Below are 25,350 nucleotides of genomic sequence, written 5' to 3' on the forward strand. Positions count from 1 at the left end.
ATTCTTGTAGTGTTAAGATAATTTTGAGAAAAAAAAATTTACAAAGATTTTTTTTTATAAAAGCTTCAAATGAAAATTTGGTTTGAATAGTTATTCTTAAAATGTTATTTTAGGTATTTGATCATTTTATTGAAACTTTTTTTAGATATCAAAATTTCGAAAAATCATTTAATTTTGAAGCTATTTCAAATAGATTTTCATAAAAATCATTTTTGAAAGACAATTTTTTCAAAAAATTGTGATTTTGACTATGATTTGATCTTCAATAATGTGTGTTTATGTTATATGATGTTAAAATTAGTGTTTAAATTTAGAAAAAAAACTAATATAAAATAACTTGTAATATTTTGAAAAACATTTTTAAAAAATCTATTTTCAAAAATACAAAGAAAAAATCCATTTTTTTAAAGTTGAAAGAAAGATGTCCGACATTAGTTTCTGACAATACCAACTCAATATAATAAGAGAAGTTTAAAATCTCCCCAAAAAGGAGAAGGACAACATACGATTGGTGAGGACAAATTATTTTCTCCAACCTCTTTTATTTTTCTGCCCACATGAGACTTGGACTTGGTGGATCGTGGGCCTATACTCTACGGCCTTTATTTTTTATTTGTTTTTTGCTGAAATGGATTGTTAGCCCTCGAATCTCCAACACACACCCTGACATTTCAAATTTACCCCTCACTAATTAGAATGCGAGCATGTAAATAGAAAAAGTTAGGGAAAAAAGAGTTCGTATTCTAGGATACGAACCTAATAAAAATCAATTTTTTTTGTCATCTTCCATGAAATAATTTTGATTGAAACACAATTTGTAAGTTGAAGTGTGAACCCTTCATTCACCCCCCCCCCCCGTATATAAAATGCGATCTCTCTACCAACTTAGTCAAGCTCATAGGGACACTATTCATTATTTTATTTTTGGTAAAACTATTCATGCTTTTTTATTCGTGGGATTTTATTTTTTAACTTGACAGGGATATGCATACTAATATTTTTTATTTTATTTTGACTAAATGCATACTAGTATTATACATATAGGAATAGGAAAGGTAATTTCCATGGTTTGTACTTTTTACATTGTCACTAGATTATCCCGTACTCGAATGTGTTTTGGATGTTCATGTATTGAATCAAGGGACACAAATAAAATTACATTTGATTCAAAATAATGCCAATTTTATATATACATAAGTTATGTATATTTAAAATGTCTTGATCAAATTAAGGGGATCCTGCAATGTGGGTGCTGAATATTGTTACTCAGTCATGTAATTTACATTGAATGAATCATGAATGCAAAAGTTTTAACTTGCAATTATATTAATTTGATTCTCCCATTTTGCATAATGCACATATTAAGATGAAAGTAACAGCATGGCGGTGCCTTTAACCGGCGAGTATGAAAGCTATAAAGAAATGGGACAAAATGTGTTTCTTCTTCTATTTCTATATTTTGGTTGGCGTTAAATGTACGAGCAGTTAACCAACATAGTGTGACACAAGTGATAGATACTTGGGTCACTTAACCATTTGGTTATGGGTTCGAACTCTGGCCGGTGCGTATGGAGAAACATTTGTTAGGAGATGTCAACCCCTTAAATGGATCTCAGTTACCTCGAGGAGATTAATCTCTGCAATTGCGCGCGGAAGATATTTTTGGTTTACCAAAAAAAATATGAATGAGCCGTTAGATATAATCCAATGTATGAAAATGCTGCAGCAGAGGAGGCAGTAGTTGAAGATCGGATCTCATGATAAATAGAGTTTTCCTATTTTATTTTGGTACGTAGAGTATCCCTATTTATCTATTTTTTTTATATATAATATCTCTATTTATCTATTAAATGTAGATCTTCAACATATTAAAAATATTTTTCATCACATACTTTTTATTTTGTGATTTCTCTAACGTTACCTCAACTAGCAATCAACCCCCAACTATACTATATATTCCACAATATATATACCATGAAATAAGAGGCGACCATGATTTTTCAATACACATAATTTGGTTCCGTTATCTCGAAAATTTCTTAAGCAATAGAGATTGTGAGTTTGTGCAGTGCTTATGGAAATCTATTGGTTTCATAGACCCGTCCTTCTTCCGGGGTGATCATGTATATGGTTGGTTGCGAAATGGCATAGATTGTCCTTCCAAGTTTATTTTCTGGCCGCAGTTTGGTGGATTTGGTGCGCGAGGAATCAATTATGTATGGAAAATGAGGTTGTTTCATACTTTACTCTCAGGATGCGTATTGACAACTTTGCCCAGCTGTTAAAGACATGTTTTCTTCAACAAAACATAAGTCCAACCACAAGAATGGTTCGTTGGAATGCTCAGGGTGGTAATGATATGATCTTGAATGTTGATGGGAGTAGCATCGGTAATCATGGTGTCTCGGGCTTCGGAGGACTTATTCGGAACTCTGATGGTGGGCGGATCCAAGGTTTTGCTGGAAATATAGGAATCTCGAACATCCTTCATGCGGAATTATTGGCAATGTACTATGGATTAGTTTTGGCGTGAGAGCTGGATATCAAAGATCTGTGGTACTATTCTGACTCTATAACCGTGATCAAGTTGTTATCTGATCATGTCAACGAATGGCACCATTATATATGCAGCGATCATCCACAACATAAAAGACCTCCTCACTAGAGATTGGAGGGTTAGAGTGGTTCATACTCTCCGGGAAGACAATGCTTGTGCAGACTACTTAGTTAAGATTGGAGCTCGCAACCCTGAAGCTTATTCTACTATAACAATTCCGCCAAATGGAATGAGTCACCTCCTACTAGCCGATGCTGTAACGACCGTTTATTTTTGAATTATTAGTTATTATTATTTTATTTCGATTATTATGTGATTAATTATATTTTTGGTATGATTAAGAATATTTTGGTCATTAATAGATTATTAGTTAATTGTGAGAGGTTAGACTAATTATAAGTGAGATAATTAATTAATTATGAGAATTAATGACTCTTAAGTGTTATTGGGCCTAAAATGTAAAATAACCATGTTATTAGTAAAATATTGGTTAGAAAGAATTAGTAGTATAATTAGGTTTTTAGTCATAAAAATAAAGAGAGAAAGAGAGGTAGAAAGAGAAAGTAGAAAATAAGAGTTTTAGAGACAAGATTAAGAGTAGAAGGGGAACTTGGAAATTGAAGAAGAAGGAGTAAAGATTCCAACTTTGATAAGGTAAGAGAGTAGTTGTTAAATTTATGAGAGATGATTCAAGAGAGGGGAGAAGGAATCCTTCTCCAATTCCCAAACTCTCTCATCTCTAGGTTTGGGTTGGGTTGATGGAAATATAATTTTTTTTATGAAGTTTTGGTGATTGTTATATGAATCTACATATTCATTGATGTTAGTTGTATGATTTAATCTGTGAAAAATGATCACTTGATGTTGTTGTTGTTGATTTTTACATGATTTTCATGAGTTTTGGTTCAAAAGTGTCAATTTGATGAATTTAAGTGATTTTGAGGTTAATAAGCTATTTTTAAGTGCTTTTGAACTTATGTAAACTTGACCCATGTTTGGTATAATCTTTCTGTGCGAAATAAGTTGTTTTTGAGCAAATAAGCACTTCTGAAATAAGTTCCTGAAGCCAATTCGCGTTTTCTGCAAAATTATGCAGTTTATGGCCGCGTTGACTTTTTGCGTTGACTTTGACTTTTGTTGACTTTTTTATCCGGAACCTATTTTTCACAGTTTTTCGCGTAGATTCCGATTCCGGAACCCGTTTTATGAGATGAAGCTTGGTTTATACAGTTCACTTAAAAATTGCATACTTTCTAATATAATTTAATAAGGTTCGTATGCTTAAGTGGATCAAATTAATTGTTATTATTGAAGACTTAGTTTGGGCATACTTACATGGTTTTGAACTGACGTTTATAAGTAAATTACCATGTATATGTTTGTGTATTATTTTCCTTTAATGAGAGATGAACAATTCATTTATTTAGTGATGATGTGAATTGTGTTCTATAATACGTAAATATAATACTATTGGATTGTGCATCCACTTTGATGATGATGTAGATAAATGATACTTGAGCATTCCAATCATTCGTATTGTATGATGAGCAGATACTTTAGCTGCGGTTGAAAGTATAGCAGATATTTTAGTGGTGGCTAAAATATATGGATTCAGTTGGTCCAATAAATGATGATGAAATACTGCATGCATTAGTAATGCTAGGGGCATTGCATAAATGTGGCATTAGTTGCATTAGGTAATATGTGCACTTATGTGAGATGTTTGGTATTTGACATAATTGATCTGTGTACTTATAACTATTTGAATATTTATAAATCTTTGATTCTATGATGACTATGATGGTATGAAAATATTGGATAAGTTAGATAGAAATATTTAATTGAGTAGTATATGTGTTGTCTATTTAAGTGTATAGTATGCGTACTTTTGCACTTGTATGAATTTCATAACTAACTCTCTGTTGTTTGTAATTGCTGGACCTTTGGGGGTCCAGAGTTGCAGGTTGAGAACCTTGAGCCTCATATCTAGTCGCGCCGCTTTATTGCTTCTAGTTCTTTTGGTGAGAGGATAGCTTTAGGCTACTCCGCTTTAGGCTACTCCTATTTTGTTTAGTACCTAGATTACCCGAGTCTTAGTCTAGATGCTCTGATACTTGTACCACCTTAGGATTCATCTTTTGTCGCTTATGATGTCCGAAATTATGTATAGGAGCCTTATGCCGAAATTATTTTGTTATTCGGATGACTGTATTACTACTATGACTGTGATACCTATGCATGTTTGGATTAGACTGTTGAACTAATGTCTTTGGATATTATGAATATGCATGATTTCAAAGTATTTATTTTATGAGATATGAACTTGCTCTTATTTGATAGAAGAATAGGACAGGTTTTATATGATTCCGCTGCAATATTAATATATGTTAAGTATGCATGTTATGTGTTTTAATATTTTAAATGTAATACTCTGATTAATGCTATGCATTTGTACCATATATTTAATTAGCGTGTGTAGTATTAGTTAGGGTGTTACAATAGTGGTATCAGAGCAAGGTCGATCCATCTCGGATCAAGTAGGCATAGAACATCTTCGTGTGTAACAAGTGTAGGAAACACTGTTCATGCTTTTAGTTCTAATGGTTGTTTGGATGGTTGATTGTACAGGAAGATGTCTAAGAGGATGATTGTGGATGCCTTGGCTAATATGGCCAATGCCATTGCACAGGATGCAGACAATCGGACTGCGGAAAGAGTAGCACAAGAGAACCGAACAGGTAATGAAGATGAGTTAAGGCTCGAGAGATTCTTGAAGAATCAACCATCTACTTTTGCTGGAGGATACGATCCAGAGGGATCTCAGAAGTGGTTAGAGGATGTTGAGAGGATATTTAAGGTCATGAGATGCACTGAGGAACAGAAAGTTGTTTTGGGTACTTATATGCTAAGAGAAGAAGCCGACCATTGGTGGGATAATGCAAGTCAGAGACTTGGAGTTGGAGGTGTTGTGGTTACTTGGGCAATGTTCAAGAGAGAATTTTTGATCAAGTATTTTCCAGCTGATGTGAAGAATAGAAAAGTGATTGAGTTTATGGAGTTGAAACAAGGTAACATGTCTGTTGCAGAGTATGCCGTCAAGTTTCAATCCTTGTGTAGGTTCGCACCACACTACAACACTGTTGAGGCTGAGCATGATAAGTGTGTGAAGTTTGAGAGTGGTTTGAGGCCTGAGATTAAGCATTTGATCGGATTTTCTGAGATTAGAGACTTTCCAACGTTGGTAAACAAGAGTCGTATATGTGATGAAGATGGAAAAGCTAGAGCGAACCACTACAAGATGGCTAATGAAAAGAAAGGCAAGGATGGGAACCGTTGGAAACCTTATGACAACAAGGGAAAAAGGAAAGGTGAAAGTAGTGGAAAGAAAACTGCTAGGAATTATGATAAGGAGAAAGTTAAGTGCTATAGGTGTGGAGGATTTGGTCACAAATCTTTTGAGTGCAAGAAAAATGTTGTATGCTTTAACTGCAATGAAGAAGGTCACAAGAGCCCGGAATGTAAGAAGCCTAAGAAGAATGGTGGAAAGGTCTTTGCTTTGGATGGTGGTGACGCGAATGTGACAGATAACCTTATCAGAGGTACGTGTTTCATTCATGATACTCCTTTACGTGCCATCATTGATACTGGAGCTACACATTCCTTTATTTCTATCTGGTGTATGAAGCGTCTTAATCTAGAAACTACTGTTATGTCGAAATGCATGGTAATAGAAACGCCGGCTAGTGATTCGATTACGACTAAGCTTGTATGTGTTAACTGTCCGGTAACTGTTTTCGGTAGACATTTTGGTATGGACCTTGTATGTATTCCTTTGAGTAACGTGGACGTGATTTTTGGTATGAATTGGCTTGAGTTTAATCGAGTTCATATTAACTGTTGTACTAAGACAGTAATTTTCCCTAAACCGGATGAGAGTCCGAAACCAAACCTTATGGGTAGTAGTGAAGTGATTAGATCCTTGAAGGAGCACGCAGAAATGTTTGTCATGATTGCCTCACTGAAGCTAGTAGGGGAGTCAGAAGTGAGTCAATTACCTGTTGTTTGTGATTTCCCGGACGTTTTTCCTGAAGATGTATCAGATTTACCACCTGAGAGGGAGGTTGAGTTTAGTATTGAAGTAGTGCCTGGTACTAGTCCGATATCTATGGCGCCGTATAGAATGTCAGCATCAGAGTTAGAGCAATTAAAGAAACAGTTGGAGGAGCTTTTGGAAAAGAAATTTATTAGACCCAGTGTATCACCTTGGGGTGCACCGGTACTTTTGGTAAAGAAGAAGGATGGAAGCATGAGGCTATGCATAGATTATCGACAGTTGAACAAAGTGACAATCAAAAATAAGTATCCGTTGCCGAGGATAGATGACCTGATGGATCAATTAGTGGGTGCTTGTGTGTTCAGTAAGATCGACTTAAGATCGGGGTATCACCAGATTCGGGTTAAAGCGGAGGATATTCCGAAGACAGCTTTTCGAACGAGATACGACCATTATGAGTACTCAGTTATGCCATTTGGTGTAACCAACGCGCCAGGTGTTTTCATGGAATATATGAATCGAATATTTCATCCATATTTGGATAGATTTGTTGTGGTATTCATCGATGATATTTTGGTTTACTCAAAAACAGAAGAAGAACATGCCGAACACTTGAGAATTGTGTTGAAGACGTTGCAAGAAAAGAAGCTTTATGCGAAGTTGTCGAAGTGTGATTTTTGGCTAAAAAAAGTGAGTTTTCTTGGACATGTCATATCAAGTGGAGGAATATCAGTTGATCCTTCTAAGATTGATGCTGTTTTGAAGTGGGGAACTCCAGAGTCAGTTTTTGAGATAAGGAGCTTTCTTGGTTTGGCCGGATATTACCGGAGGTTTATTGAAGGCTTTTCAAAGTTAGCTTTACCGTTAACCCAATTGACTCGGAAAGGTCGAGCTTTCGTATGGGACGATACTTGTGAGAAAAGTTTCCAAGAGTTGAAGAGAAGGTTGACTACTGCACCAGTTTTAATTTTGCCAAAGCCGAATGAACCGTTTGTTGTTTATTGTGATGCTTCGTTGATGGGGTTAGGAGGAGTTCTTATGCAGAATGGGCAAGTGGTTGCTTATGCTTCTAGACAGTTGAAAGTACATGAGAAGAACTACCCGACACATGATCTTGAGCTAGCCGCTGTGGTGTTTGTTTTGAAGATTTGGAGGCACTATCTTTATGGTTCTAGATTTGAGGTTTTTAGTGATCATAAAAGTTTAAAGTATTTATTTGATCAAAAGGAGTTGAACATGAGGCAGAGACGTTGGTTGGAATTTTTGAAGGACTACGACTTCGAATTAAGTTATCATCCAGGTAAAGCGAACGTCGTAGCAGATGCTTTAAGTAGAAAATCTTTGTACATGTCAACCCTGATGGCAAAGGAATTAGATTTGATCGAACAGTTTAGAGACCTCAGTTTGGTTTGTGAAATAACGCCAAGTAGTGTCAAGTTGGGGATGTTGAAGCTTACTAATGATTTTCTTGTTGAAGTGAAGAATGGTCAAAAAGAAGATTTGAGTTTAGTGGATCGTCTGGTATTGATTAATCAAGGCAAAGAAGTTGATTTCAAGGTTGATGAGAATGGGATTATAAGATTTCGGGAAAGGATATGTGTACCTGACATACCTGAGTTGAAAAAGAGAATTCTAGAGGAAGGACATCGGAGTGGGTTAAGTATTCATCCCGGAGCTACAAAGATGTACCAAGATTTGAAAAAATTGTTTTGGTGGCCAAGTATGAAGAAAGAGATTGCCGAGTTTGTTTATGCTTGTTTGATTTGTCAGAAATCCAAAGTGGAACATCAGAAACCTTCTGGATTATTACAACCTATGTTTGTACCAGAGTGGAAATGGGATAGCATTGCAATGGATTTTGTAAGTGGTTTGCCAAGGACCGTGAAGGGAAATGATTCGATATGGGTGATTGTGGATAGGTTGACTAAGTCTGCACATTTTATTGCTTTTAAGACGGGAACCTCGATTCCTAAGCTAGCTGAAATGTATGTTGATCAGATTGTGAGACTGCATGGTGTACCTTCGAGTATAGTGTCAGATAGAGACCCGAGGTTTACATCTAGATTTTGGGAGAGTTTACAAGAAGCCGTTGGTACTAAGTTGAGAATGAGTTCGGCGTATCACCCTCAGACGGATGGTCAATCGGAAAGAACCATTCAATCTTTAGAAGATTTGTTGAGAGCTTGTGTGCTAGAAAATGGAGGAAGTTGGGATTCCTGGCTATCTTTGATTGAATTCACATATAATAATAGTTTTCATGCAAGTATTGGAATGGCACCTTTCGAAGCTTTGTATGGTAGAAGGTGTCGAACACCGTTGTGTTGGCATGAATCGGGAGAAAGTGTTGTGCTAGGACCAGAATTAGTTCAACAAACAACGGAAAAGATTAAGATGATACAAGAAAAGATGAAGGCATCTCAAAGTAGACAAAAGAGCTATCACGACAAGAAGAGGAAGAATGTAGAGTTTAACGAAGGGGATCATGTTTTCTTGAGAGTTTCACCTACTACTGGTATTGGACGTGCTTTGAGGTCGAGAAAGTTGACACCAAGATTTATTGGACCTTATCAGATTCTTGGAAGAGTGGGAAAAGTGGCTTATCGGATTGCTTTACCGCCATCATTATCAAATCTACACAATGTTTTTCATGTATCGCAATTACGGAAGTATGTCCCGGATCCGACTCATGTAATAGAAGTAGATGATGTCCAAGTGAGAGAGAATCTGACGGTTGAGACTATACCTTTGCGGATTGAAGGAAGACAAGTAAAAAAGCTAAGGAATAAGGAAATTGCATCGGTCAAAGTTGTTTGGGGAGGACCGGCGGGTGAGAGTGCAACATGGGAGCTTGAGGATGACATGAAGAAGTCTTACCCGGAATTGTTTCTAGGTAATTTTCGAGGGCGAAAATCCTTTTTTAAGGGGGGTAGAGTTGTAACGACCGTTTATTTTTGAATTATTAGTTATTATTATTTTATTTCGATTATTATGTGATTAATTATATTTTTGGTATGATTAAGAATATTTTGGTCATTAATAGATTATTAGTTAATTGTGAGAGGTTAGACTAATTATAAGTGAGATAATTAATTAATTATGAGAATTAATGACTCTTAAGTGTTATTGGGCCTAAAATGTAAAATAACCATGTTATTAGTAAAATATTGGTTAGAAAGAATTAGTAGTATAATTAGGTTTTTAGTCATAAAAATAAAGAGAGAAAGAGAGGTAGAAAGAGAAAGTAGAAAATAAGAGTTTTAGAGACAAGATTAAGAGTAGAAGGGGAACTTGGAAATTGAAGAAGAAGGAGTAAAGATTCCAACTTTGATAAGGTAAGAGAGTAGTTGTTAAATTTATGAGAGATGATTCAAGAGAGGGGAGAAGGAATCCTTCTCCAATTCCCAAACTCTCTCATCTCTAGGTTTGGGTTGGGTTGATGGAAATATAATTTTTTTTATGAAGTTTTGGTGATTGTTATATGAATCTACATATTCATTGATGTTAGTTGTATGATTTAATCTGTGAAAAATGATCACTTGATGTTGTTGTTGTTGATTTTTACATGATTTTCATGAGTTTTGGTTCAAAAGTGTCAATTTGATGAATTTAAGTGATTTTGAGGTTAATAAGCTATTTTTAAGTGCTTTTGAACTTATGTAAACTTGACCCATGTTTGGTATAATCTTTCTGTGCGAAATAAGTTGTTTTTGAGCAAATAAGCACTTCTGAAATAAGTTCCTGAAGCCAATTCGCGTTTTCTGCAAAATTATGCAGTTTATGGCCGCGTTGACTTTTTGCGTTGACTTTGACTTTTGTTGACTTTTTTATCCGGAACCTATTTTTCACAGTTTTTCGCGTAGATTCCGATTCCGGAACCCGTTTTATGAGATGAAGCTTGGTTTATACAGTTCACTTAAAAATTGCATACTTTCTAATATAATTTAATAAGGTTCGTATGCTTAAGTGGATCAAATTAATTGTTATTATTGAAGACTTAGTTTGGGCATACTTACATGGTTTTGAACTGACGTTTATAAGTAAATTACCATGTATATGTTTGTGTATTATTTTCCTTTAATGAGAGATGAACAATTCATTTATTTAGTGATGATGTGAATTGTGTTCTATAATACGTAAATATAATACTATTGGATTGTGCATCCACTTTGATGATGATGTAGATAAATGATACTTGAGCATTCCAATCATTCGTATTGTATGATGAGCAGATACTTTAGCTGCGGTTGAAAGTATAGCAGATATTTTAGTGGTGGCTAAAATATATGGATTCAGTTGGTCCAATAAATGATGATGAAATACTGCATGCATTAGTAATGCTAGGGGCATTGCATAAATGTGGCATTAGTTGCATTAGGTAATATGTGCACTTATGTGAGATGTTTGGTATTTGACATAATTGATCTGTGTACTTATAACTATTTGAATATTTATAAATCTTTGATTCTATGATGACTATGATGGTATGAAAATATTGGATAAGTTAGATAGAAATATTTAATTGAGTAGTATATGTGTTGTCTATTTAAGTGTATAGTATGCGTACTTTTGCACTTGTATGAATTTCATAACTAACTCTCTGTTGTTTGTAATTGCTGGACCTTTGGGGGTCCAGAGTTGCAGGTTGAGAACCTTGAGCCTCATATCTAGTCGCGCCGCTTTATTGCTTCTAGTTCTTTTGGTGAGAGGATAGCTTTAGGCTACTCCGCTTTAGGCTACTCCTATTTTGTTTAGTACCTAGATTACCCGAGTCTTAGTCTAGATGCTCTGATACTTGTACCACCTTAGGATTCATCTTTTGTCGCTTATGATGTCCGAAATTATGTATAGGAGCCTTATGCCGAAATTATTTTGTTATTCGGATGACTGTATTACTACTATGACTGTGATACCTATGCATGTTTGGATTAGACTGTTGAACTAATGTCTTTGGATATTATGAATATGCATGATTTCAAAGTATTTATTTTATGAGATATGAACTTGCTCTTATTTGATAGAAGAATAGGACAGGTTTTATATGATTCCGCTGCAATATTAATATATGTTAAGTATGCATGTTATGTGTTTTAATATTTTAAATGTAATACTCTGATTAATGCTATGCATTTGTACCATATATTTAATTAGCGTGTGTAGTATTAGTTAGGGTGTTACAGATGCTAGTGGAACTCTATTTTCTAGATAATTTTCTTATTTGTCTTTTCTTTCTTTTTTTTCATCTTGTACCCTAAGGAAGGTAAGGTTTTTGGTACATGGTTTAAAGGTAACTTTTATAGTCCTCATGTTTGACTCATAATGCTTTAAATTTTTTATAAAAGAGGGCAAATCTCAAGAGTACTCTTTTAATTCAATTGTAAATAAAAAATAATAATTATAAATAACATAAATAGCATAAAAAAATTGAGTCATAGGTTGTAATGTATGAAGACGTTGTAAAAATTCTTTTATCAATTTTAATTTAATTTGAAATAACTATAACTAAAATATTTTTTTTTAAAAAAAAAAAAAAACTAGAACTAAAATTGAAGAAATGACCATGCACGAACAAATATCATGTTCAACTAGGAGATCATTTTCGCAGTACTCAGCAGCAAAACTGAGCAAACATGTCAGCAATTTGCAATGGTTTTGTGGTGTCTATGGAAATAACGTAACGAGAAAGTTTGGGAGGACATGATCAAGCCAATTAGCACGTCGATCAAATTGGCTATGGATATGTTTATGGATTGGTTGGCAGCGCAGGTACACAACCAGTGGCGGAACTAGGGGAGGGCTGAGGCGGGCCGCGGCCCTCCCCCAAAAAATAGGAAATTACTAATATACCCTTGGTATTTTCATAAAATTACATATTTATAATACTTTATATATTTGTGAAGGTAAATTGGAACAGAAGCGCAAGGTTAGCCTAGATGGCAGAGGTTTCAATTCCTAATGCACTTGGAGGTGATGGTCATGGGTTCAAACCATGCCTTCCTTGGTTTTGCTTTTTTTTTTTTTTTCCTTTCAAAAATCAACTTTAACACACACCCTTGAGGATAAATGTCGTCTTAAACATGTAAAGACATAATTTTGAGATTAATATTTTTCTTATGATATATCAATTCACAATTTTTATTTTTACCAAAAAAATAAAACACAATTATTTTTAATTTATTTAATCTGTGTCTAATTATTATCTTATATTTATTAATGAATAAATTTCAATCTAAATTTTTTTTATTGTCTAATTACGCAAGCATTAGTTCAAAGTCAATTATTGATGATTTCAAGTCACTTGACATACGCAGTGTATTATTTTCTGGTATGTAATTTAATTTTTTAATCATCAAATTATTGCTTATTATGACTTAAATTTTTATACGCAATATAAATTTTTTTATTTAATTTATATATTATAATTTTTTTTTATTTAATTTATATATTATAAATTTTTTTAACGGCCCACCCAAGAAAAAATTCCTAGTTCCGCCACTGTACACAACACAAGTAACATTAATCAAGTTGCAGCAACACAACGCAACTCCCTGTTAGATATACGTGGAGAAGGCATAATTTAACTAGTGGTGTGTAAACCAGCTGCAGGAAGACAAAAGGCTAATGGAACAATGGTAGAATGAGAACTTAAACAGACAAGTCCCGGTGCGAAGACAACCTACCCTCCAGATGACGACGAAGTTACCACCACATGGATTGTTATTGTTTTCAATAACTATTGTTATTGCTATATGTCGAGAATCTAAATAAATCTCACATGGATTGTATTATCATCTTGATCACACACACCAAATGAAGTATAACAATAAATAATGTCATTTCTACCATCATCAGGTCTCACTATATAGAAAAATGCTTTGTACATTGGCTCTACAATAACAGTAAATGAGGTACCAAAAGTTAGTTGCATTATGTTAATTTTTTTTTCTTCTTTACACAAGTTAAAATTTTAGTTAGTAATTAAGTTATCTACATTAATTCCTCTAGCTGTACATAGTTAACCAAGTATTTTATCTTCGTAGTTTTGGTTTATTAGGCAAATTAATTAATTAATAAAAAGGTTGTCAAAAAAAATAAATTAATTAATTAAATGATTAATAACAGCTTGTCTCAAATGAATCACAATGATTGCAATGTGAATGAACCAAAAATCAAAGAACGTGAAGAACCGGCAAAATACTAAGGTTAAACTATTTGGCCATATAGCATTTTGTTTTATAGCGGTGATCACAATAGAATAAATAACATATTCGGTGAATTTATTCACCAAAACAAAATATTCGGTGGATTGGTATAGAGTATAAATGACATATGGTGTGTGTACTGTAGACTCAAATATTATCACATTGAGTTGTGGGCATGTGACATTGAGTTGTGGGCATGTGAGTAATGTGCAAGAGTCGGTATCAGTAATAAGTCTTATATTGAATAAAGAGTAATTTTTTTTATTACCAAGTCCATTGGACCGTCTAATCTAGTTCGGAATTAATGTTAATATCAAATGGTTTGAATTCCCTTCCGATCGAAGGTGCGGGGGATCGAGCTGTAATCCCCTATCAAGTTCAGCATCAATCATCAATAGACCAAACTAACGCTTCGTATAAAGAGCAATTTTTATATCCACATAAAGATTTAGACATTATTTGGTCATATATAATAAGTCTTATATAGAGTAATTTTTTTTCATTACCAGTATCTGGTCCATTGGACCGTCTAATCTAATTCGGAATTAATGCTAGTATCAAATGGTTTGAATCCCCTCCCGATTGAAGGTGCGGGGGATCAAACTGAATCCCCTATAAGTTCAGCATCAATCATCAATAGACCAAACTAACGTTCGTATAAAGAGCAATTTTTATATCCACATAAAGATTTAGACATTCTTTGGTCAGATATTAAATGATGTGACTGTTTCTCTTTTATCTTTTTTTTCAGTTGTATGTATGATGCACAAATATTTATCATTTGAAATATGCTATTTTTTTTTATTAAAGACAATTTGTTAGTATGTTAATTATTATGTTAGTTTTTTTATATTTTGCAATGATTTGAACACCCTGAGCTGAGGGCTTTAACTTGTAAGGGTATTTAGGGAAGATTCTGCCCATGATAAGAGGCGAGTGCTTTTTGGTAACCAAACTACTACTGTGTTGCTGAGTCAAGTAGCCTGGTCCCAATCACGTTCACAACCAAAGACTCCCTTCTATGGTCTCGGGTGCTAGTTTGCCAAACTATCAAACATGGCAACAACATTTGCACGCTGTGCTAGTGGTTTGAACTCTGGACCTTCAATTCTTTTAATCATTGGCTTAACTAGTTCAATCATTTGAGCCAGAGGCGGATCCACATACACCCCAGGGGTGCAGGTGAACCCCCTCACTTTATAAATTTAAACCTAATATTATATAGTTTTATGAATTGCACCCCCTGAAAATTTAACAGTGCACCCCTGTCTGGGTCACTGCAACTCTTCTCTCTTCGCTAATGCTATTCAGTATGCCACTAGGCTAAAGAGATGTGCGTGATATATTGAATTGAATAAACGGTGGAAAGATTTTTTCTGCTAAGTTGATAATTTTATTTTTCATTTTATCCCTTTTTAACTAATCAAATAATTTTATTTAATCTCAATTTCCTAATTTGGATATATATTTCGTGTTTAACTAATCAAAATATTAATGAAGTAAACAAAATTGTCTTAGTCTTGTGAGCTTAACTCAGTTGATAAGTGATCGTGTCTGATCAGAAGTGTGCGACCGCGCCGGCGTTAATGATGGTGAAGCTCCCTGTTGAAGCGGAGGGGAGTTGTGTACCTGCAGGCACTCCGACGCTCAAGTTAGTCTTGGTGTGGAGTAAGGTTTTCTTTTTCTAAAATATACGTACCTTGGAAGTGAAATGAGTTCACGTATATATAGCCCCCAGCGCAGGGTCAAGGCCCTTGATGACATTAATGGCCATCAAGTGGCTGCCGGAAAACGGCTAAGGAGCCTTGATGAGCAGTTAATGCTCATCATTCTGGTGGTTTGACGTTACAGAAGCCATAGAAAAGTAGCCGTTGGTATCCCGAGCATTCACGATGTCTCCGCGCAATGGAGGCTGTTCCGGTTATACGAGCTCGAAGGCTCGTACTCCGAGCGTCTAAGCTCGGCCCAGAACAATAAGGATATTGCATTATATATGCAGGGGATAGTGTTCGATCTTCGATCATCTCACTTATCCACATTAAGAGTGAAATTTCTATCCACTAGATTACTTGACAAAAAAAAATCCTTCTTAGTAAACATAATTAAATTGGTAGAAACATTACAAAATGTAGAGGTTGGCATTTAAATCCAAATTTCTCACTTACTTACCTTAAAAGGTGAAATTTTTAACTGCAAAATAACTTGAAAACACAAATCTATAAAAGTTGCACTCCCTAATCTAGATCCTAAATCCACCACCGATTTGAGCTACTCATCCCATCCATTTGAAATTTACTGCTATATGGCTAGTTCTAGTAGTACAATGTGTAAACTATGTTGTTTGGGTGTTTTAGTCTCCCTCCCCTCACGACCTTACAAGTAAGGTCTCCATCAAAGGCAATTCAAAGACAACTTCTTGTTCTATTGGGCAGCAATTATTAGCGACAAGTAGGGACTTAGACATTTGGTCCTCAATCCCCATGTATATATGAGTGGCTGGCTGATCAATTACTAGAGATACCAAAGATTTTAATTTGTTGAAACTTCATATAGAAGTAATGGAGTGAATTTTAAATAAAGAAACTACTTTTGCAAAAGTGGCAATTCGAATCACAAGAAATGTTTGAACTTTTTAAAGTCTTATAATAACATTCTTTTTTGGTTCAACAACTCAACAAAGTGATTCTTTTGAAAGGGTGGTTAGTGGGTACGCATTATTGCTTGTTTATGGGGTTATTGATTAATATTAAGACAACCAAGCTTGGAATAATTTTGGGCATATATTCGTATAGCATGAGTTTCATCTCATGTTTTCTACTACCATACCACGGTGTAATGGTTTTACACATCCAAAAATTGATATCAAATGTGATTGTCTTTTAATTTTTGTGTATTTTTAAAATAGTACTCCCTCCGTCCCACAATGAGTGAGTGAGTTGATTGTTAATGCATAATTTTGACGATTAATATTTTTAATTGTATAATAGTAAAAATTATAAAAATATGATATTTTGAAAATATTCATCGAGATGAATCTAACATCTTATATGCTAATATTTGTTTTTATTTATTAGTAGAAAAATATGGTCAAAACAAAATATGTGAATAGTACATATAGTCAAAATGACTCACTCATTTTGGGACGGAGGGAGTATACTCTATAATAAGTAAGACCCCTAACAAATTTACCATGTTTTTGCTATTTTTTTATTTATCAAGGTCTCGATGATGATATATACTTCCTCGGTCTTATGTATAAGAAGCATTTCACTTTTTAGAATCATTCTAGAATTGATGTATCTAGATAATAATATAGTTTAAATACATAAATTTTACAATAAATCTAAAAAATTAAATGTTTCTTATATATAGGATTGGAGGGGAGTATTCGACAAAAGAAAAGGCAATTCATGGAAGTGGGGAAATTCTTTATCTTTTGTGTTGTTTCAAACATTCTGCTTTCATTGGAAATGACACCACGCCTGTCCTTGTTACCCCATTCTTTACGGCTTACACCTTGTTAAGAAATTTAATATTTTATTTATAGGTCATTGTAACAAATGTTCTAATGACAGATACTAAGAAAGAAAGTTTAAGTTGAAAAAGGAATTTTTTATATATTTTTAATTAAATTAGTTTATATCTTATTCTCAAAGTTAGCGTGAGGATATTGAAACACATTTTTACAATTCAACTGTCCGAGATCTTGTGCAATGTGAAACTTCAAATAAACTACAAACAACTTCAACATCCACTCTCACGTCTAACATGTGTATGAGTCGAATTTCCACATTGTAATTTTAAATCCGACTCTAATATTATGTTAAACGAGCTTCCAAAAATTAGCTCAAAAGATAAAGATGTACAAACATATTTATACATTTAATAGCTCAAAAATTTGAGTAGTGTGAGACTTCAAACAAACTACAAATAACTTCAATAGAATACACAATTTCAATTCAATAAATTAGGCTAAAATAATTTTGAAGTATAAGCAATGTTTTTAAAAATTAGGCTAAAATAATTTTGATCCTACAAGTTTATTAGTTGGTTTGATCTTCATTCTACTTTAGTTTGATTGGCCGGAGTTAACCTAAGTTATGATAAGTTCTGTATCATACATGAGATAAACTAAATATGAATTTATAAATAAAGACAATTATATCTTATAAGTTAAGTTTATAAAAAAAATTAGACGCAACTCCCGATTATAAGAAGGTGAAACCCTTCAGAAGTTGAACCATGAATGATTTCAATTATTCTTAATTTTTGCAATATTAGTATTACTGTATTAATTTATGTTAACCTAAGTTAAACCATGATTGGTTTCAACTATTCTTAAACCATGAGTGGTTATTTGTTATCCAATTGAATCATGGCTAGATTCATTGAACTAATTGAAGAATGAGCTTAAGGTTTAACTAAGTTACTACCGTCTATATTTTTTGGGTCATGCTAATAGTGCCTCCGGGGCACTAGTTAAGGAACTAAAAAGGGAAAGAAAAGAAAAAAATTGCATTGAAAAAATAAAAATTTAAACTTTTAAGATGTTGACTTCACAAGTTTCAAGATAATATTATTTTTTTTAGTTACCTTGACTAGTGTCCCGGGACACCGATTAGCATTTTCCATATTTTTTTTAACCATAAAAATTAAGTGAATTGAATATCATTAACTCATCAGTTACCAACAAAATTTTGACACTAAATGCAAGTTAAAATCACGTCTTTCTAAACCCAACTCCTTACCAAATGTTTCATCATCTATCCATGTCCCATTTATTTCAATAGATTCAAAATCTACATTCTAAAATGATCAAAAGACCAAATCAGACAAGCCAAATAAATTTTGTGAAATTGAGATACTACTGCCTCATTCATCGACACATGCCGTAATTGATAAGCTTTCGGTGAGGAATTGGTACGCACACACAATTTACCAAAAGATAAAGTGATAAGGCATAATTGATTAATTTCAAAGCACTTATGAGAGGACAATAGAGAAAGTGGCCATATTGCTCATCCAATTTCGTTCCAAGAAACGTAAATCACAAGATTATTACTATATACTGCCAATATAGTATGGTTGTGTATGAATATCGTGGTCCTTCTTTTTACTTTTTATAAGATCAAAAGAGGAATAACGTGGTCCAATAGTAGTAGTATAATAAATAAATAAATTATTAGGAAATATCATTGAATATTACTACTACTTCCACTCCAAAGCCAAACAAATCTTTCGTTTATAAATATAAAAATAATAAAAAGGAAATAATAAAAAGATTGTTTCACATTGTGTGCATATAGACGCACTCTGTTTCACTAGCTCTGTTTCTTAGCTAATTTTGACATTTTTGAAATTGATTACTTAAAATAGTTGAGAAATATTTAATTTGATTAATTATAATTAAATAAAACATGAATATCATTTAACTACTATGATACAATTTTTTAATTTTAAAACGTGGATTTTCTTTACATAAAAATTCAGTTTTAAAATATATACTAACATGTTCATTTTTTTAATAAAAATAGCCACTTAATCAAACTTAACTGTAACCAAAAAAAAAAATCAAACTTAAACGCTCATTCAAGTTTTTAATGTAATTCGTTGATGTATCTGTATCTATTATTTATTAGATTAGGTGAAGCTAATACAGAATGAAATTTCAAATTAAGACGCAAATTAGTTAGCAGGTGTGAAGCTAATACAGCATGAAATTTGAAATTAAGACGCAAATTAGTTAGTAATACACAAAGCTCCAATAATTTGATTCCGTTTCAACGAAATCAAATAGCGCTGGATTTGATTTCGTTTCAACAAATAGCGCTAGAAACAGAGTCATCAGGATTTGTTAACTCAAATCATTTGCTACATTCATAGATGAGTCAAGAAATAAAGCATTAAGAGGCAAATAAATAGATTAAAAGGAAGAACAATCATAAAGATAGAAGAAATCCATTATTATGTACCAGAAACAATGATAACAACGATAATACTCCTCAAATCACAAAAAAAGCAACAAGATCCAAAAGTAAAAACGAGAGATAGAGAGTTTTATATACTACTACTCTAGTCAAATCTCATCCTCTACTAAAATTCCACACAAATAAAAGTAAATCCATTCTCAATAGAGTATAATAAGCTCAGATCCGAAGAGTAGATCCAAAAGCAAAAGCAGCAACAGCAGCAACCAAACCTGCAACGAACGACGGCGAAACCGCGGTTGCTGGTGAGGTAGGACTTGGAGCAGGTGCATCAGCAGCGGATGCGATGGAGATGACGGAGAAGATCACCGCCATTGTTGCGAGAATCATCATGTTAGTGGAAGCCATTGTTGTTGATAGTGTTGAAGGTTTTTGAGAGAGTTTTTCTAGGGTTTGATGATTGATTAGGTTTTGCCGTTTTGATTTGAAGGAATTGAAATGAGGAAAGGGAAGGTTTATATAGAAGGAAAGAGAGGAAGTTAGGGGCAGTTTGGGCAGCTGCCCGAATTACAGACTGGAAAATGGCGATAGGTTAGTTTTGCCAGCTGGATGAAGTTCTGTTGTGTCTCCAACAGATTCAGGTTTCACATGACTCGTTTTTGCGATATGAGAGACTCACTCGCGCCAACGCGAGCGTATGATTCTTTCTCTCTCTAACATGAGTTGTTTTTATATTCTGCGGTTCCATTAAGAATATCAGGGATGATCTTTTTGAGAATAAAATCATGTAAAAAAAGAATAAAATAAAAGACTTTTATTGAAAAATATTATGAAAAAAAGAATAAAATAGTAGTAATGAATTAAAAATCATGTTAAGAGTTTTTTTTAGTCTAATTGGCATGTAGCAAGTGTTTGGAAAAACCGGTATAGAGAAAATAAAAGAAGGTAATCACAACACAAGAATATAACGTGGAAACTCCAAAACCTGAGAAAAAATTACGGTTGTTTTCTAAATCGACAACCAGAGAATAAATACTATGTGAAAATTTTTACAATACATAGACTTCACTCTCAACCACCCCATGACCCCAGTACACCCACACTCTTCAAAGTAAATATTTGAACTAGATCTCAAATACTTATAAACAAGAGCATAAGAAAAAAGAAATAGACACAAATATAAACTTAAAGTGTTTATAAGTGTTACTGTTTGGTGTATTGAAACAAGGAATTTGAGGTCTCTATATATAGCATTGAGCTTCTCCACTCTTCACTTTTCTAAGCAATGTGGAACTTCTCAAATATAATTTTCTTGATTTTTTTTTCCTTCATTAGCAATGTGAGACTTACATTGCAATCAATCCCAACAGTAAGTGTTATTATTGGATTAAAATTTCACGGTTGTGATTTTTTAAGTTTGAAAATTTTATTTAAATTTATACTATTCACACAATTATCCAATATATATAATTTTTTGATAAACAATTATCCTGAACATGTTAAAGCAGAAAAAATATGGTTGCTTTGTGATGCGACAATTAAATTACTTTTTACATTTTTTATATATTACTTTTTACATTGAAAACTCACACAATGAAGTGACTGGAGTTCGAATCTCAATCATGACGTCTGATCTAGCAATTTCGACATAATTGAGCTAAGATTTGTGGACACTTTTTACACATCTATTCAACTACATATAAATATTTGTAAACAAAACAAAAATTAGAAACCAAATTTAATAAAGTGGTTTAATTGTGAATTAATTTATATGTACATATTTTCTCCACCAAAAGTAATTTATTTTGCGCATGTCGAGTACTAATTAAATATAAATATTTTTGTCTCACTTATTCACCTTAACCAATACTCCCTCCGGTTCTTTTTATAAGGAACAATTTGGAAAAAAAATTTGGTCCTTTTTATAAGAAACAATCATTAAATTTATTCTTACAATTTCATTTTTACCCTTATTAAATTGTATCCATTTCAAAGTTATGCATTAATTAGAGTGATATATTCCCTAAGGATAAATTAATACACCAAGGTTAGTTTTGGAATAGATTGTAAAATTTTAGAATTTTTATTAAGAAAGATAAGGTTTATTGGTATGTGTGTTTTTTCCAAATTGTTCCTTATAATAAGGACCGGAGGGAGTATAATTTTAGCTAATAAATTACATAACCAAAAAAAGAAAAGAATATGAATTTTTAAGTCAGGTTTAAACTTTAATTCATCAAATTGCAGAGTGTACTTCGGTAATAATTTTCTTTTATTTGATAATACTCCGTAGTATACTAATGTATTACTACTGATATGTTTTTTTCTTTTTGGATTACTATGATTAATCTCTATTGAGACTAATTTATTATTGGTTGTATTACTAATATTCTTCTACATTTTTTTCTACTTTTTGTATGTAGATGGAATGTTAAATACTCCATAACATAAAATACACACACAAATGAAAAATTTTAAGTTAAAATTTGAGATACCATTGACCTAAAATAATTTAGATATTTTCTCAGTTGAGTTTTTTTTTATATATATAAATTTGTTTCAGTTGAGTTATAACTTGTAAATAGTGTGTTACTCATATTCTTCTATTTCAAGCAATAGAAATTTATAAGACTATTTCTTTTATTTGATTAAAAGGTAAAAATAAACATATTTAACAATTTTAAAATTCCACGGTTCTCTCTTTATTAGGTCAGAAGCTAGTACGTTTCATTTTATTTTAGCACATGCAGTGTGTTAGCAATAATCACGCAACGGTCAGACCAATTAAGCAATAATCAAAGCTACTAATGGAAATAATGCGGTTGAATTGAAACTATGCGTTGGAGTGGGGACCACCAAATGGTTGGTACTGTAATACTTATAGGACGAATAGTGCCGCTACGCGTGTACTAAGATATTTTATTACGTGTATTTCCAGAACCTTCTCTTTTGGATAAATAAGCAAATTTATTTATTTTTTACCAAAAGCAAATGAGTTATGAGATTATGGGTGTGTTTGATTTGTTAAAGGGTAAGTACTGGACAGAATAGTATAAGACAGAACAGCACAACACATGACAGAACAGCACAAAACAAACTTTTGGGATATTGAACATTTTTTTGTCTTATACGATATTTTGTTAATAAAATTGTATTTTGGCATTTTAGACAACTTGTACTGCAGACAAAAAGTTGTGCTGTGGTTTAGTGGGGGACAAAAAATTATGTTTTTGTCCTGTCCATTGCCTCCCAGTTTGTCCAGTTTCTGAAACAGTTTTACAATCAAACACAGTACAACTACAGTTGTCCTGTCCAGTCCCTTATTTTTTAGCAGATCAAACGGACCCTATGGCTCACGTCAAGAGAGTTTGGATAGAAATTTTGAGTAAAGTAACAAAAAAAAATAGAGAACATTTTTTCCATATATTTTGAAAGAGCATTTTTATAGATAATAATAAATGAATATTTGTATTGTAAAAAATAAATAAAAAATGAATATTTGTGTTTCAAAAAATAAAAATCATGATATGTGCTGGTGTGGATCATAACAAGAAGATTCAAATGATTAAGTGTACCGCGCGAAGGTTTTGATATGGTAGAGAAAGATTTCAATGATACTTGTCTTTGATTGTGGCAAATATATATGCACGGTGAAGTAACTTTCAACGTTAAAGTTAATATTATAAATAAGGTAAAAACATGCGGGCAGTGGCAGAATTAGAGGGTGGTTAGGGTGGGCTATGGCCACCCCTGAAAAAATGAGAAATTACTATAACACCCTTGATATTTTCATAAAATTAAAACTATATATTGTATATATATTTGTTCGCGCATCAATTTAATATCAAATCACACGTAGCCCAGTGGTTTGGATTGATAACATAATGGTGCGCAGTAGTATACAGAGTTAGCGAGTTCTACTCTCGCAGCCCTCTTTTTTTGACACATGTGTTATTTATATTTGACAACTTATATTTTTTTTTTAATATGTTTTTTTTTATGTAAGTATTAAGTCAAAAAAAAACTTTATATAAGTATTAGTTTAAAGTAAATCAATGATAATTTCAAGCTACTTGGCATACGTAAAATATTATTTAGGATATGCAATTTATTTTTTATGATCAAATTTGTATTCTTTATTACTTAAATTTTTGTATGAAATATAATTTTTTATTTAATTTATATATCATAATTTTTTAGCGGCCCTCCCGAATTAAAATTCCTGGTTCCGCCATCGCATGCAAGTAGAGGATGAATCGAACCTTGAGCATAACACATGGTCACACTTATATAAACGGTTGGCTTGAATCAAAATCATAACCGCCTTCAATTGATCCACATAAATTGCATGAAACGATTAAGAGTTGATCCAACGGTCTTGAGTGTGGGAGGTGAGGTGCACGAAATATTCTCTAGCCGCTACAATTGAGAGAAGTGGGCCTTGACAAATTAGGCTAGTTACATGAGTCGTGGCCCAATCTAGAATAGTGATTTGCTAAAAGTTCATACCGATTAAATTAACCATACTTCGTAGGTAGACAGCAAAAATCTATACCGATTTGCCAAACTTTAGCATTTAGATGAATTTTATGAATTTTCATATTTTGAAGACTCTTCTCCCACATTGAGCTCCACAACTTTTCTGTTTGATAAGATAGCTTCGTTAACAAAGTTGATGGGTTCATAATGATTTAATCTAGGGTTATGTTAACGTGTGCTCTAAGGACACATGATAAGATATCCTAATATAGAAATATTGCATTTAATAATGTAAGAAATTTAATGCATAAAAGTAAAAATGCACAAGTTCCCAAAAATAATTTCTATATTTGTTTCCTTGACATGTGCCCTTAAGGGCACAAGTTAACATTCTCCTTTAATTTATATTTCATCAAAATTTGAGTTCAAATATCACCTCACTTTGAATTTAAAAGTTGTGCCTAGTATATAAATTAAAATTAAATATCCGTTCTCTAAGTCTAGGGACTACTTTACCTTGCATATTTATCCGATCCTAGGACTGATTAATTCAATGGGACCCATCTCACGACCCACTTGCAGGAGTTTCATTTAAAGCCAAAGTTTTTTTTGCTCTGTATGGACTTCACATGAACTTTATTTATTTATTTATTTTGATAGAAAATGCTTTCATTTATTTTTTGTTGAAAAAAAATGCCCTAAAGTTTGTTTGGTCATCTACGTAGGGAGAAATTAGTCCAGCAGCTTAGGAGTACCATTCACGCCAATAAGGCTGCGTCAACGCAGACCAACTTTCTTATGTTAATAAAGTTCAGATACTGTATAATATTATAGGGGCCCTTTTATTAAAGAGAAAAAAAATGATTCAGAATAAAATGATTTGGTTTGTAAAAACAAATTATTTGTAGATAAATTTTTTGAAGATTTTTTTTTCTGGAAAGTTATGTGAAGTTAATTTACACTTAACAAATCATGTTATTTATCCACTTGTAAAGACTAAAGAGGTAAATAACTGTTTTATGAGATTTATCTGAGTTTTTTTTTTTTGACACTATAGGGTTCACATGTTGATCAAATTGTGTATTTAATTTTCTTTAACTTTAGATCCTCTTTGTTAAAAGTAAATTCTTATTT

At 32.9% G+C, this 25,350-nt stretch overlaps 1 protein-coding gene across 1 annotated transcript; it reads left to right on the top strand.

The window, feature by feature from the left end:
- The first annotated feature begins 2,218 nt into the window (after positions 1-2,218).
- LOC123894078 lies at positions 2,219-2,533 on the top strand. The gene has a single exon (XM_045943959.1). The coding sequence runs from the start codon at positions 2,219-2,221 to the stop codon at positions 2,531-2,533; it is 315 nt and encodes a 104-aa protein (XP_045799915.1).
- Positions 2,534-25,350: the final 22,817 nt, after the last annotated feature.

This window comes from Trifolium pratense, linkage group LG1 (genome assembly GCF_020283565.1).
Source record: "Trifolium pratense cultivar HEN17-A07 linkage group LG1, ARS_RC_1.1, whole genome shotgun sequence".
Lineage (NCBI taxonomy): Eukaryota > Viridiplantae > Streptophyta > Magnoliopsida > Fabales > Fabaceae > Trifolium > Trifolium pratense.